General features: G+C 34.2%; 1 protein-coding gene across 3 annotated transcripts in view; it reads left to right on the forward strand.

Moving 5' to 3' along the window:
* The window catches only part of Baldspot (elongation of very long chain fatty acids protein baldspot), a 156,108-nt gene that overhangs the window by 119,597 nt on the left and 18,645 nt on the right, over positions 1 to 17,866 (forward strand). Inside the window, exon 1 of one of the 3 annotated variants that reach the window (XM_068388700.1) lies at positions 17,372 to 17,866. This exon is cut by the window's right edge and continues 103 nt beyond it. The exons of the other annotated variants lie outside the window; for them this stretch is intronic. Within the exon in view, the coding sequence (XP_068244801.1) occupies positions 17,656 to 17,866 (211 nt within the window). The 5' untranslated portion in view covers positions 17,372 to 17,655. Of the gene's footprint in view, positions 1 to 17,371 lie in introns of those variants that run through there. 3 annotated transcript variants of the gene reach the window in all.

A 17,866-nucleotide genomic window follows, 5' to 3' on the forward strand; every position in this document is an offset into this window, starting at 1 on the left:
GACAATATATGAGTTATGCAAATTGGTCGGTAATCAGCCGACCTAAAACTACCAAAAACACATTTACTTAAAGGAGTAACCTCCCTCCCTTTCGTACTCCCCAAGAGAGATTAGTTCAACAAACGTTTAGATGGGCTCCACGATGCACTAGAAGATTAGAAGACCCAGACCTACGTGGCTGAGGACTATGAAGCGTGAAGTAGAAGATGAATGGAGAAGTATTAAATTAAAAGCTCAAGATAGAGACCTATTCTCAGGAGAGATTAATTCACCAAACTTTCAACTGGGCTCCACAAGGCACTGGAAGAGCTGGAAGCCCCAGACCTACATGGCTGAGGACTATGAGGCGTGAAATAGATGATGATGAATGGAGAAGTATTGAACCAAAAGCTCAAGAAAGAGACCTATTTCTCAAGAGATTAGCTCACCAAACTTTTAACTGGGCTCCTTAAGGTACTAAAAGAGTTGAAAGACACAGGCCTACGTGAATTAGATGATGATGATGAATGGAGAAGTATTGCATTAATAGCTCAAGATAGAGAAGACTGGCGAAATCTAACCGAGGCCCTCTGCGTCAATAGGGGTAGGAGATGATGATGATATCAAACAAACAAACAAACACATGTGATGCACAGTCCTATGTTTATGCCCAAGATACATCTGGCCTTTTTGTTATCTAGTTTCCATATCTCATTACGACCTATTTGCGGAATAACCAACGACAATAAAAATGAAATTAAAAATGATTACCCTGTGTATTATATAATCAGATTACCTTTATCAAAGCCATTTCATTGAGATATCAAATATTACTGCCAGGATGTGTTGGTTTACAATAGCACTCTTAATAATCTTGCCTGAGAAAAGTATGGAATTTATGATAAAATCATATAGTTTGCTTTTCTCATAATAATTTCCACTATTATATTCTTAATATCATAGTTCTATCATTTGCTATCCTCATTATATTAGTTACTATCCTAGTCTTACTATTCACTTTCTATCCTATTCAGTGTCACAATCATTCGATTTTTCTATTTCGTTGCGGTAGGACTAGGGAGGGCCAGGCAATGGCTGCTGATAAATCAGCTACGGGACATCTATCTTGAGCCTTTAATCTTATATCACCATGGGAAACGTCCGTGACTCGTATTCAGCTCGATGGGAGTTCAAGCTCCTGTCAAGCTCAATAGTTTCTTGTAGTGTCTGGTCAACCCACTGAGTCATCAGCAGCCATTGCCTGGTCCTCCCTGGTCCTATCTTGTGTGGAGGCTCTTAGGGACTGATTATGTGTATATATATGATCAGTCTCTAGGGATATGTCCCTGTGTCATTCATTAGCGATTTTTAAACATATAACTAAATTCTTAGGCACGTATACATGATTGTTTTATAAGTATAGTAGTGTACGCGACCAGTCAAAATGGTGGCTAACTATTTAGATATACATAGACACACTCCCTCCCCTTTCCTGACTACAACACGGCAGTTTGGGCAATTTGTGGGATACTGTGTTTTCCGAGTGGTTGGCCCTCAGTGTGAGAAGAAATTTTATATATATATATATATATATATATATATATATATATATATATATATATATATATATATATATATATATAATTATTTATGTATAATTATATACAGTATATATAATTATATATAATATATAATTATATTTATGTATATTTACAATTATATATATATATATATATATATATATATATATATATATATATATATATATATATATATATATATATAAATAAATAATTAGACACTAGCTCTTTATCATAAGGGAAATGTTCTTATAAATCCAAAACCTTTAAATCATAAGAAACCATCCCACAAAAGCCTGAAAATCAACCTCCACATGAAATATGCTGAGTCAGGAATTTCTCAATCACAATACTGCTTGCAGGTAACTTCGTACAAAACTCTTCTTATCCCCCCCCCCTCTTCCCCCCCCCCCCTTTCCCCAAAACAACCCCCCCCCCCTTACATGTCATGGTGACGTCCATGAGTATTTCTGGTCATCAGATAATCACATGATCATGGATCTGACGACTTTTAGAAGCATAGGCGAGCCATGTGCTCGGCTGGACTTTGCCCTTCCACGTCTAGAGGAGGAATCACGCCATGGCGGCTGATGCCTTTGTCTTATCGCTCCCCTAGTGAGTCAATATAGAGACAGGCAGAATGCAGAGAGAGAGAGAGAGAGAGAGAGAGAGAGAGAGAGAGAGCATTATTTAAGTGAATATAGAGACAGACGGATCTACATGTATGAAAATGTGTATACCGTCTACAACATCCAAGCATGAATAAATCTGGGATGTGAAGCATATTTTGTTAAATAACTTTTTTATGAAGCTTCGTTATATATAAATTGTTTTTAGAGATGAGATTTTTATCAGAATTCTGTTTCGATGTTTACATGAATGCGGATATGACCATCACTGTAAGAAAATAAGCTTCAGGCCAGTTTCGAAAGACAAGGTCACCTTTGGTTTATTTCGTTCAATTCCTAAAATAAAACGTAAAAAGCAAAATAAAACGAAAAAGAAAATAATCATCAATCTATCAATCCTGAAGACGGGAGTTCTAACGAAAAAAAAACGGGGAAAAAATAAGCCTTGAAAATCCAGCTAAAAAACTGGACGAAAAAAAAAAAAAAAATCTAAAAAAAAAACGTGTAAAAAAAATCTAGTGTCATTTACCTTCAGTTTTTTTTCATTGCTTTGTTCCAAACCATGAGAATAAAAATCTGTTTATTATTATTATTATTATTATTATTATTATTATTATTATTATTATTATTATTATTATTATTATTACCAAACGTTTAGCTGGGCTCCACAAGGTACTAGAAGATTTGGAAGACCCAGGCCTACATGCCTGAGAACTATGAAGCTTTAATCATTATCATTATCATCATTAGCACTCCAAGAGAGAATAGTTCACCAAACGTTTAACTGGGCTCCACAAGGCACTAGAAGATTTGGAAGGCCCAGGCCTACATGGCTGAGGATTATGATGGCTAAATATTTAGATATGCACACACACGGATTAAACCTTCGCCACCCCCTCAATCTTGCCTAACAACAACCCTAGTTATAAAAGCATGATGTTATAAGTCCTTTAAGGGCTCCAACAGGGAAAAATAGCCCAGTGAGGAAATGAGATAAATAAACTACAACTAATAAACTATATATATATATATATATATATATATATATATATATATATATATATATATTTATATATATATAAATATATATACATATATATAAATATATATCTACATATATACATATAATCTATATATATATATATATATATATATATATATATATATATATATATATATATATATATATATACAGTATATAAATGTATATATATACAGTATGTATATATATATATATATATATATATATATATATATATATATATATATATATATATATATATATATATATATACACTTGCTCTTCATTACATAAGGGATACTATCCTCCAAATTCCTTTTCGAAAATTTTACCTTGGTCAATTCTATTTTATGTCAGATTCTATATTGCTTAAACATTTCTGCGAGTTTAAATCCACATTCACACCTTTTATTACTATTCCTGGTCTCGGGTAGTGCCATAGCCTCCGTACCATGGTCTTCCACTGTCTGGAGTTAAAGAGTTCTCTTGCTTGAGGGTACACTCGGACACACTACTCTTGTTTTGTTAAAGGTCTTCATAGTTTATATAGGAAATATCAATTTTAATGTTGTTATTGTTATTAGAATATTTTGTTTTTCTTTATTTCCATTCCTAACTGGGCTATTTTCCATATTGGGGCCCCTGGGCTTATAGCATCCTAATTTTCCAACTAGGGTTATAGCTTAGCAAGTAATAATAATAATAATAATAATAATAATAATAATAATAATAATAATAATAATAATAATAATAATAATAGACAAAATGCGTACTCTAACAAAGACTTTAGAAAGTGTTCCATTAAAAGTCACAATCTACGAAGATTACATTATGAGAAATTGTATAACCTTGGTTATGTAAAATAATTGAACGGAATTTTAGATAATATATTCTTTTAATAAACACTGTGATGTTGCGCCCCAAGATTTCACATAAATAATGGAAAAGGAAGAAAATGATGCGAAATTAAATTTAACTCGCATATATATATACACACACACACTATATATATATATATATATATATATATATATATATATATATATATATATATATATATATATACATATATATACATATATATACATATATATATATATATATATATATATATATACATATATATATATATATATATATATATATATATATACATATAAATATATATATATATATATATATATATATATATATATATATATATATATATATATGTGTGTGTGTGTGTGTGTGTGTGTGTGTGTGTGTGTGTGTGTAGAGAGAGAGAGAGAGAGAGAGAGAGAGAGAGAGAGAGAGAGAGAGAGAGAGAGAGAGAGAGAGAGAGATACATTATTAAGCATGCATATTATTATTATGTATTATAGATTACCTCAATAACATTAAAACTGCGGTTACATATAATGAAACTAATAACAAATCAAAATGCAAATCGTAATATATATTTACATAGGCCTCTATATATATATATATATATATATATATATATATATATATATATATATATATATATATATATATAAACCAAATGCACCCATAACTAGAAGAGGTCTAAAATATATTAAGTTCGTAATGGAAAGGTATTGTAAACATCGTACAATATTTGTATAATAATCGGATGGTCAGTTAATTTCAATTGGGACCCTGAAGTGCTGACGTAAGAAGCCAGAGAAATAGGTATGAATGTATTGGAAAAAATGCCAATTCACTAAGAACAACATTGTGAATATACGCTAAACACGATAAAAAGAATTAAAATATTATATTACTCAAAACGACAAAACTATTTTAAATATATTAAATAACGACTAAATGAATCAAATTATTATAATATTGAATAATAATAATCTTCCTGAGAGTGGCACTAAGATCGTCACAATAGAAAGGTAAGAATGAGTTTCCGAGAGAGAGAGAGAGAGAGAGAGAGAGAGAGAGAGAGAGAGAGAGAGAGAGACCATAAATGTGGTTACGTCGACTCACATTCTTTGTATTTACTCTCGTTTTATCTTTTAATTTTAATATTTTCAAGCCTTTTACTGAGAGAGAGAGAGAGAGAGAGAGAGAGAGAGAGAGAGAGAGAGAGAGAGAGAGAGAGAGAGAGAGAGAGAGAGAGGAGTAATAACCTGCAAAGACAGGACTTGTGGTATAATAGGCGATGTGCAAAAAGTATAAAAAACGAAGTAAAAAAACAAAAATTTCCCAAATCATCATGAGAATCCAACCACGTATTTTTTTATGGCTATTCGCATTTCTTCTTTTTTTCTCATTTTTTTGGAAATGATATTTAACATTTGGCCATGGAACAGCAGAGTCCTTGAACCAACCTTTCAATGTTAGCAGCCAGCAGGTAGCGACCAATCCAGGTCGCAACTCGAGTGCGTCGTAATAATGAGTAACTACGCGTACAGCTATGATCAGTTCCAATCTTATGATAGATTCCTTTAGATTTCTTCTCAGTATTTGTGGTTTGTAATCTTGTCTTTCAATTTCTTTATTTGCAAAAACGTCACACTGCAAAATAACCATTGGATTATAGTCTAGCTTGACTTTCCCCATCATGAGGCTCAATACTACACAGTATTCCAGAATTTTATTCCAGCTGTGATCAAGTTGTGCATTGATCTTCCTAATTAGATAGATGAATTGGTAGAACTTCAAAAGTTCATACTTGCAGCGAATGTTTTTATGTTCAACAGGCTGACATAAGTCTCTTTATATAGTTTATATATGAAATATCTGTGTTATTTCTGTTACAGTTTAAAAATGCTTTATTTTGATTGTTCATTACTTCTCATATCGTTTATTTATTTCCTTATTTCCTCTCCTCACTGGCCTATTCTTCTCTGTTGGAGCCCTTATGCTTATAGCACCTTGCTTGTCAAACTAGGGTTGTAGCTTTGCTAGTAATAATAATAATAATAATAATAATAATAATAATAATTGGCGAATTTCAGTTCCTAATTTACAAAATCGTTGACTGAAACACTTGGTCAGATGGGAAATTAAAGTTAACCAACAGCTGTTTAATTACTCCCATTCACCTTTCTGGTTAGAGGCAGCATATGCTATTTGGAAATTAACATTTCCCTACGAGAGTCAGCTTATTTTAGAGCTCTATCTAAAAGAAAAGAAAAGACAGGTAAAAAAAAAAAAACAGACATCAATCACCTGGTGAATGTCAAGTTTCTAAATGGGAATGATTTAGCCCAAAGAGAAATGGGCCAGAGATTGTATGGAAGGATGTACAGTACAAAGAAAAAGGTTCCCTTTTCAGACTTTTCAAGAGTCATATAGTAGGCTCGTTGTTACGTTCAAGACAGGAATAATACAGTGGAAAGTAGAGGGACTTTCCTAATGGCAAGACGTCTAATGAAAGTAGAGGAAATTTCCTACTGACAAGACGTCTTATAAAAGTAGAGGAACTTTACTACTGACAAGACGTCTAATGAAAGTAGAGGAACTTTCCGAATGACAAGACGTCTAATGAAAGTAGAGGAACTTTTCAGCTGACAAAACGTCTATTGAAAGTGGAGGAACTTTCTGACTGCTAAGACTTCTAATGAAAGTAGAGGAACTTTCCAACTGATAAGACGTCTAATGAAAGTAGAGGAACTTTCCTACTGACAAGACGTCCAATGAAAGTAGAGGAACTTTCCAACTGACAAGACGTCCAATGAAAGTAGAGGAACTTTCCAACTGATAAGACGTACAATGAAAGTAGAGGAACTTTCCTACTGACAAGACGTCCAATGAAAGTAGAGGAACTTTCCAACTGATAAGACGTACAATGAAAGTAGAGGAACTTTCCGACTGATAAGACGTCTAATAAAAGTAGAGGAACTTTCCTACTGACAAGACGTCCAATGAAAGTAGAGGAACTTTCCAACTGATAAGACGTACAATGAAAGTAGAGGAACTTTCCTACTGACAAGACGTCCAATGAAAGTAGAGGAACTTTCCAACTGATAAGACGTACAATGAAAGTAGAGGAACTTTCCGACTGATAAGACGTCTAATAAAAGTAGAGGAACTTTCCGACTGACAAAACGTCTATTGAAAGTGGAGGAACTTTCTGACTGCTAAGACTTCTAATGAAAGTAGAGGAACTTTCCAACTGATAAGACGTCTAATGAAAGTAGAGGAACTTTCCTACTGACAAGACGTCCAATGAAAGTAGAGGAACTTTCCAACTGACAAGACGTCCAATGAAAGTAGAGGAACTTTCCAACTGATAAGACGTCTAATGAAAGTAGAGGAACTTTCCGACTGATAAGACGTCTAATAAAAGTAGAGGAACTTTCCTACTGACAAGACGTCCAATGAAAGTAGAGGAACTTTCCAACTGATAAGACGTACAATGAAAGTAGAGGAACTTTCCGACTGATAAGACGTCTAATAAAAGTAGAGGAACTTTCCGACTGACAAGACGTCCAATGAAAGTAGAGGAACTTTCCAACTGATAAGACGTCTAATGAAAGTAGAGGGACTTTCCTAATGGCAAGACGTCTGATGAAAGTAGAGGAACTTTCCTACTGACAAAACGTCTAATGAAAAGTAGAGGAACTTTCCGACTGATAAGACATCTAATGATAGTAGAGGAACTTTCCTACTGACAAGACATTTACTGAAAATAGAGGAACTTTCCTACTGACAAGACGTCCAATGAAAGTAGAAGAACTTTCCTACCGACAAGATGCCTAATGAATGTAGAGGAACGTTCCTACTGAGAAGACGTCTAATGAAAGTAGAGGAACTTTCCTACAGAGAAGATGTTTACTGAAAGTAGAGGAACTTTCCTACTGGCAAGACGTTTAATAATTTCCTAGTGACAAGACGTCCAATGAAAGTAGAGGAACTTTCCTATTGACAAGATGTCTAATGAATGTAGAGGAACGTTCCTACTGACAAGACGTTTACTGAAAGTGGAGGAACTTTCCTACTGACAAGACGTTTACTGAAAGTGGAGGAACTTTCCTACTGACAAGACGTTTACTGAAAGTGGAGGAACTTTCCTACTGACAGGACGTCTAATGGAAGTAGAGGAGCTTTGCTACTGACAGGACGTCTAATGGAAGTAGAGGAGCTTTGCTACTGACAGGACGTCTAATGGAAGTAGAGGAGCTTTGCTACTGACAGGACGTCTAATGGAAGTAGAGGAGATTTGCTACTGACAAGACGTCTAATGGAAGTACTGTAGAGGAGCTTTGCTACTGACAAGACGTCTAATGAAAGTAGAGGAACTTTACTACTGACAAGACGTCTAATGAAAGTTACTTAACTTTCCTACTGGCAACACGTCTAAGGAACTTTCCTACTGGCAAGACGTCTAATCTACTTCGCTGAATAATGAGGCATACTCGATACTTGGTACTCCTTTGCGACAATGCTCCGCCACCGAAGTCGGGAGGAGGTTACTTTTTCGAGTCGGTTTACTTATTTATTTGTCTGTGGACAGGATTACGTCAAAACTGTTCGACGGATTTTGACGAAATTTCCACCACATATAAATCTCGGGCCATGGATGACTCCATTAACCTTTGGCAGAGGTCAGGAATCCGTGATTGCTATAGCTTTTCTCTCGTGGCATTTGAAGGGAAACAGGACAATCCTAATATTGGCTGCAAATATATTTCAGATTATGGCGTGGAGTTCCTTCCGATAAGTGGCTGTAGCTCTGTCCTAGTAGCCTCTGAAGACAAAACTGGAGAAATGTACCAAAAACTCCAATCTTTTGGATACTAAAACAATCATCTTTTCTCATGACACCTATATCTTTGAAAGCTCAGCCTAGTATCTGCTCAACAGTTTCGGCAATTGTGGAAGGATCAGGGAGCTGAATACAAGGTAGTTCTCTCTTGAAGGAAAGATGGGTTCTCTTGCTTGAGGGTACACTTGGGCACACTATTCTATCTTATTTCTCTTCTTTTATAGTTTATATATGAAAGATTTATCTTAATATTGTTACTGTTCTTAAAATATTTTATTCTACAAGTTCATTACTATTCTTTGTAGTTTATTTGTTTCCTCGTTTCCTTTCCTTACTGGGCTTATTTTTTCCAGTTGGAGCCCTTGGGCTTACAGCATCTTGCTTTACCAACTAGGGTGGTAGCTTAGCTAATAATAATAATAATAATAATAATAATAATAATAATAATAACATTCTTTTTGCAAAAGACCTTCGTTATTGTTGGTTATATGCATTCGATAAATTGATACATTTACCTCCAAACAGAATACTATCCCGATCCCTAATCGACCTGATCATTTTTACCAAAGAAACGAAATATATTGTTTCCAAGGGAACACGACATGGCGCTGACACATAGCTTTTCTCCATCACCTCACATTACATAAGCTGAGGTGACCTTAAATTCCAGATAACGACGGGTAACCTCAGCTGATAACGATCAGCGTTATGTTATCAGCTGACACCATAATGCAACGTGGCCATGAATCTAGAGTGTCTAGAGCGGATACAGGTTTTGACGAGAGATTAGGATTCTGACGGACACATGCCAGACAAAGCAGTCAGTTAGAGTTGGTGTGATGTAATATTTTCCAAATTCTATCATTATTATTATTATTATTATTATAGCTGAGCTACAACCCTAGTTGGAAAACCAGGATGCTATAATCCCAAGGGCTCCAAAAGGAAAAAAATGGCCCAGTGAGGAAAGGAAATAAGGAAATAAATAAAGTACAAGAGAAGTAATGAACAATTAAAAATATATATTAACAACAGTAACAACATTAAAACAGATCTTTCATAAATAAACTTTAAAGAGACCTATGTCAACCTATACAACATGAAAACATCCACTGCAAGTTTGAACTTTAGGGAGTTCCACCAATTCAACTACCGGTCTAGGGAGATCATTCCACAACTTGGTCACAGCTGAATAAACACTGGCAGTAAATTATATCATTAGAGGGTAAGAATTCAACACGTTCTAAAGGCTGACTGCCCCCAACTCAATGCCATGCTATAGGTAGAGCCACCCGTTGAGATACTACCGCTAGAGATTTATGGGGTCTTCTGACTGGCCAGATAGTACTACATAGGATCCGAATAGTTTGGCCTATTCTTTACATACTCTTCTTTGTCTTCATACACCCGATGAAAAATTCTTCTTCACCCAAGTGGTTAACTACTGCACTGTAATTGTTCAATGGCCACTTTCCACTTGGTAAGGGTAGAAGAGACTCTTTAGCTATGGTAAGCAGCTCTTCCAAGAGAGGGATACTCCAAAATCAAGCCATTGTTCTCTAGTCTTCGGTAGAGCCATAGAATCTGTACCATGGTCTTCCACTGTCTTGGGTTAGTTCTCTTGCTTGAGGGTATACTCTGGCACACTATTCATATAATTTCTCTTCTTATTTTGTTAATGTTTTTATGGTTTATATATGGTTTATATAGGAGATATCTATTTTAATGTTGTTACTGTTCTTGAAATATTTTATTTTTGCCTGTTTCCTTTGCTCACTAGGCTATTTTCCCCGTTGGAGCCTCTGGGCTTATAGCATCCTGCTTTTCCAACTAGGGTAATAATAATAATAATAATAATAATAATAATAATAATAATAATAAAGGCTGACTGCCCCTCAACTCAATGCCATGTAATACAAGAGACCCTATATATACCCAATTTGCGGAAAGAAGAAACACCACTCGAATAGAAACTGTAGTAATAGAGGATTACAATAGCTCCCCATTACACTTATGAGATATTAGTGGTTGAACATCTGGGGAAAAAGGACGGTAGTCACCTAAATAATTTGCTGTGACCAGCCATCGGAAGTCTCTCTCTCTCTCTCTCTCTCTCTCTCTCTCTCTCTCTCTCTCTCTCTCTCTCTCTCAGAAAAGATGTTTGTTTTAATATAAAAAAAGAATTAGAATTTGTGCTTCATTTTCCCAGTTTTCCCTTCAAAAGTTACAAGAGAAAAGCTACATCCGCTTGTCAGAAGGAACTCTACACCACAGAGTAATATGAGAAATATTTGCAACTATTTAGTTGACCCCGCCATGCTTTAAGAGTCCAACTTTAAAAACATTTCGTTTTAAGAAAAATGTAATTCTTCCTATCAATAAATGTCAACAACACTAGTTCTGTAATTTATTTTCTTAGTGTGATACTCTTACATAACTAAGAATATATACAACAAACCGATCTAGCAGGTCCTGTAGTGCATAGGGTTTCCTTGTGTGATAGGCCCTGGAAAAAAGCCCTTGAAGTGAAGAGATTTTTTCCTGGACCTCATTTTTCCCGTGTACAGTATACTCAATCAAAATAAATTAGGAAATGTAAACGTTTAACTGGGTTCCATAGCGTTTAACTGGGCTCTACTAGGCACTAGAAGAGTTGGAAGACCCAGACCTACATGGCTGAGAACTATGAAGCGTGAAGTAGGAGATTATGAGTGGAGAAGTGTTTAATTAAAAGCTCAAGATAGAGACGACTGGCAAACTAGGCTCTTTACGTCAATAGGCGTAAATGGAGATGATGATACCAGATTAGTTTACCAAACGTAGAAACGAAGAATTATTTCCTGGGCCTCATTTTTAGCGTATCATCAAACAAAGTAACGAAATGCATATCAGATCAGTTTACCGATTGCAGAAACGAAGAATTCTTCCCTGTACCTCATTTCTAGCGTATCCTCAAACAAAATAAGTTACGAAATATATATCAAGATTAGTTTACCCAATGTAGACACGAAGACTTCTAACCTCGACCTCATTTTAGCCTATCCTCAAACAAAATTATTTATGAAATGTATAGCAGATAAATTTACCAATCGTAGAAATGAAGGATTCCAACCTACCGTCTAAAAATGACGGAAATATAGCATGATGTCAAGGCAACAAGTTCAGTCTCCAGTCCACAGTGGGTCGTTACGCAACGTCATGAAATTCGTATGAAGATATCAGCTGAATGCTTCAACTAGAGCCGGCGGAAAAAGAAGCTGACCCCTGATTAGACAAAGGCAAGTCTAATGGTCGACTGTTGTCAACCATATGGTGGCTTATTGATAGCGTCCCTGCCTGATACTTGCCGGACTGGAGTTCGAGTCCCGCTCAAACTCGATAGTTTCTTGTGGTGTCTGCAACCTCACCATCCTTCTGAGCTACTAATTGGGCGTTTGGGGTAGCCTGTAGGTCTACCTGCTCAGTCATCAGGAGCCATTGCCTAGCCCTCCCTGGTCCTAGCTTGAGCGGAGAACGGGCTTGATCTTTTGTATATATGGTCAGTGTCTAGGTCAGTGTCTTGTTAGCTAGGGCAATGTGACTGTCCCTAACCTGTCATTCATGAGTAGCCTTTAACATTTAATCCTTTATTTGTCAAGGTTTTTTGTTGGTCAGGAATAAATGGAAGGGTTCTTGCGTGTTATGCAATTGCAAAATTTTAAATTTTTTTTAAATCGAAGGGAATGTGATACACATTAAAAAAAAATGAGTATAGGCCTCTAAATGTTTAACTAGAGCCCAAGGTATTTATACGATGCGTACACCACGAACGTAAATAATGTTCTCAACATAATGTTCAGAGATTGATCCACTGCACATTTGTAATTGTGATCAGGAGCATTAACTAGTAGTAAAATTCTGAGCTGTTACTTGTCGGCATTGTCTCTCATATGTGTGTGGTATAACATTGTCAAGGATGAAGACAACGAGGAAATTCTTTACGATTACTTGCTTGTTTATATATATATATATATATATATATATATATATATATATATATATATATATATATATATATATATACATATATATATACACCTATAAATATATAAATATATATATATATATATATATATATATATAAATATATATATATATATAAATATATATATATATATATATATATATATTATATATATATATATATATATATATATATATATTATATATATATATAATGTTAATGCTCTTCAAAATATTTTATTTTAACTTTTCATTACTTCTTACATCGTTTATTTATTTCTTTGCTTCCTTTCCTCCATGAGCTATTTTTCCCTGTTAGAGCCTTTGGGCTTACATCATCATCCTTTCCTCCCTGAGCTATTTTTCCTTGTTAGAGCCTTTGGGCTTACATCATCATCCTTTCCTCCATGAGCTATTTTTCCCTGTTAGAGCCTTTGGGCTTACATCATCATCCTTTCCTCCCTGAGCTATTTTCCTTGTTAGAGCCTTTGGGCTTACATCATCATCCTTTCCTCCCTGAGCTATTTTTCCCTGTTAGAGCCTTTGGGCTTACATCATCATCCTTTCCTCCCTGAGCTATTTTTCCTTGTTAGAGCCTTTGGGCTTACATCATCATCCTTTCCTCCCTGAGCTATTTTTCCTTGTTAGAGCCTTTGGGCTTACATCATCATCCTTTCCTCCCTGAGCTATTTTTTCTTGTTAGAGCCTTTGGGCTTACATCATCATCCTTTCCTCCATGAGCTATTTTTCCCTGTTAGAGCCTTTGGGCTTACATCATCATCCTTTCCTACATGAGCTATTTTCCCCTGTTAGAGCCTTTGGGCTTACATCATCTTCCTCTTCCAACTAGGGTTGTAGCTTAGCAAGTAATAATAATAATAATAATAATAATAATAATAATAATAATAATAATAATAATAATAATAATAATAATACAAAATATATGTTTTTATTCACGACGCCTAATGTATAATACTACTCAATATCCTTTACGTAACAATCGACCATGGAAAACTTCCAGTGGCAACACACGAAAGTTCAATTGCAGAGTAAAACCTCGACACTTTATCCAGAAAGATGAGTCAGCATCTTCAAGAGGGAATCCCAAAAAGACCAAGCAAATATTGCAACATCAGCGATATTCAGCATTTTATCTTGAGGCACAAACTTCAATTTCAAAAAAGTTTTATCTTTATATTGAAGCAGCTTCCTTAACCCGGCTTGGACATTACCTCGCTAATGATAATAATAATAATAATAATAATAATAATAATAATAATAATAATCATAATAATAATAATCATAATGATGATGATAATGACAATAATAATAATAACGATAACAATAGTGATAATAATGATAATAATAATAATGAAAATGATGATAATAATGATAATAATAATGATAATAATAATGATAATAATTATATTATTATTATTGTTAAAATTATTATTATTATTATTATTATCATTATCATTATTATTATTATTATTATTATTATTATTATCATTATTACTACTTGCTATGCTACAACCCTACTTGGAAAAGAAGGATACTATAAGCCCAGGGGCTCCAACAGGGAAAATAGCCCTATTATTATTATTATTATTTGCTAAGCTACAACCCTAGTTGGAAAAAACAGGATATTATTATTATTATTATTTGCTAAACTACAACCCTAGTTGGAAAAAACAGAATGCTATAAGCCCAGGGGCTCCAACAGGGAAAATAGCCCAGTGAGGAAAGGAAACCAGGAAAAATTAAATATCTTAAGATCAGTAACATTAATATAAATGTTACCTATATAAACTATAAAAACTTTAACAAAACAAGAGGAAGAGAAACAAGATGGAATAGTGTGTATGAGTGTACCCTCAAACAAGAGAACTCTGACCCAAGACAGTGTAAGACCATGGTACAGAGTCTATGAATAACCTGATATGAAGATTATCAAGTGAAATAAGATTAAAAATAAAAAGTCAATGCGTGAACTGGCGTGGACCTTTGGACCCGGATCTCATCAGATGTAGAAATCACGAATATTGGAAAAACCGCCAATTTTAGATAAGTCAATAAAAAAGAATTATATTATATATTTTTTTTCTTCTTTTATATTTTAGCCGTTTTTTTCTCCATTTTTTTCCTTGTTGCAGACCTTGGGCATGTAGAATTCTATATTAAGTTTGTAGTTTGGCCGATAATAATAATAATAATAATAATAATAATAATAATAATAATAATAATAATAATAATAGACTAATTTCCTACCATCTTAATTATATTGATTTTCCTTCTTCTGAAGTCGAAACCAAACAGACTTGAAACAAAATTTTTATTATTATTATTATTATTATTATTATTATTATTATTATTATCATTATAATTATTATCTAAACTACAACCCTACATGGAAAAGCAGGATACTATAAGCCCAAGGGATTCAACAGGGCAAAAGAGCCCAGTGAGGAAAGCAAAGAAGGAAACAGATAGAATAGCTTGTAATAAATCAGCAGTCGTAGGAATTGGCGCATAAAATAGAACATTAATCCTTTAGCAACCACCTCGGATGGAAGAACTATTACATCATCACTATTCCACCATAAAAAAACCCCAGTCAAACCTAACTTCCCTTAAGTAGCAACAAATATTGATAACTATGATAACCTTAGAACTCTGTGGTCAACCTGCTAATTGATGTTTATAATATATCACTGGTATTATTGCATATCTCATCTTTTTTTTTTTTAACCGATGTCAAAAGTGTAAGATCACTGTACCCTTATTGTAACTCTGTATATGGCTTTTGCTGAAATAAAGATTATTATTATTATTATTATTATTATTATTATTATTATTATTATTATTATTATTATATCCATGGTCTCTCTATGGAAGACAGATGCTCTCATACCGAAATTAAGTTGGTTATCAGTTAAAGACTTTAATAATGAGATCCGTTTTTCAAACATTTGTGACCTTTGGTTGGTCACGCGTTTAGGACATGATCGCGTGAAGGTACGATAATCCGACCTGTGACTACGATTGCCATATATCCAGGTCGCTTATCTAACGTTAAAAATAGCCTATGATGCAGCTAACACACTTGAAGCGAGTATAGGCATAACCAAACAACATTAATAAATTATTTTTACGTCAGTGTATTATTATTATTATTATTATTATTATTATTATTATTATTATTATTATTATTATTATTATTATCATTATCATCATCATTATCATTATTATTATTATTATTTTATTACTATTATCATTATTATTACTAACTAAGCTACAACCCTAGTAGGAAAAGCAAGATGCTATAAGCCCAACGGCTCCAACGGGGAAAAAATAGCCCAGCGAGGAAAGGAAATAAGGAAATAAATAAACAAGAAAGTAATGAACAACTAAAATAAAATGTTTTAAGAACAGTACCAACATTAAAAAAAAAAGAGACTTATGTCAGCCTGTTCAACGTAATAACATTCTCAGCAAGTTTGAACTTTTGAAGTTCTACCATTTGAACAATTATCTTGCTAGTGAAACCTCTTCGTCATATAAATCCATTTAACCGGGTAGATAGAGTTAAGAACACAAACGTATTTTAAATACTTGTTAAACAGGTTAGCTTAAAAAGAAAAAAAAAACATTTTTTAACTGTAGGGATTTTTGTCTAATTTAATTCAAGCTAATTTGAGTTCCTCTTGGCCAAAGTCATTTCCTTATATGATAAACTTTAATTAATGAAAGACCTGTTTTAATGTTGTTACTTTTCTTAAAATATTTTATTTTAATTGTTCATTACTTCTCATATAGTTTATTTATTTCCTTATTTCCAATCCTTACTGGACTATTTTAACTTGTTGGAGCCCTTGGGCTTATAGCATCCTGCATTTCAAACTAGGGTTGTAACTTAGCTATTAATAATAATAATAATAATAATAATAATAATAATAATAATGATAATAATAATAATATGCAGTGTCCCATTAACGTCCACAAATTCCATCTTTCATAGCGAGTTCGTTTTCAAACCGCGAGGAGTGGCAAGATGGCCGACCAATCTTCAAATGTTTAGGAAAGAAAGCAGACATTGCTATGAGATGTCACTACCGATTTCACTAGCCATTCATAAAATCAATACAACTGGTAACCTTGCTAGCAGCTTTAAGCGAATAGAATGCATTTTAAATAGGAAATAGGAAGTAAAAAATTGCAATATAGCGAGATTCATGCCATATTATGAATAGTATTGGAAAAATTAATTAGCACTATTTTTTTTAATGAGAAATTGGTTACAATTGAATTACAGATTTTATAAATCTACATATTTAGTCAATGTATAAATAGCATTATCGTTATGTAAGCTACGTAGATAAATAACGTTATCAGCAGAAGTGGCAACTTTTAACCGTTTTTTAGAACACCGCGAGTGTCTGGGATGCGAGCTGAGTTCAGGGTCTAGTGTCGTCTGCTTCGGCTGTCAGCAGCGGCACACCGGCCAAGGCAGTTTGGTGCTCATTCGTCGCTCGAATTTCACTCTCTCTTTCTATAAATCGCTGTTGCAAAGTCAAAATTCTGTGATAGGCGATTTGCTAACGGTCCTCGGTGCTAATTTAAGTTCTACCCCCTGCCTAACCTGTGCCGCAGTTGACCACTAGCAAGAAATTCCCCCGTATTTACCCGCATATCAAAACCGCCTTCGCCCGCGCCGCCTCTCTACTACAACAATCGCCAGCCATGGATTCGGTCACAATGCCAAATTATTCTTACGTGTTTAAATTCGAGGAGGACTTTGACAACTACGAGAAGCGGCGATGGATGAAAGACAACTGGACGACGAGTTTCTACTACATAGGAGCCTACATGATCGTGGTGTTTGGCGGGCAACTATACATGCAGACCAGGCCTCGTTTTGAGCTACGGTTACCGCTCTTCGTGTGGAATGTGT

The sequence above is a fragment of the Palaemon carinicauda genome, chromosome 15, assembly GCF_036898095.1.
Source record: "Palaemon carinicauda isolate YSFRI2023 chromosome 15, ASM3689809v2, whole genome shotgun sequence".
Classification (NCBI taxonomy): Eukaryota; Metazoa; Arthropoda; class Malacostraca; order Decapoda; family Palaemonidae; genus Palaemon; species Palaemon carinicauda.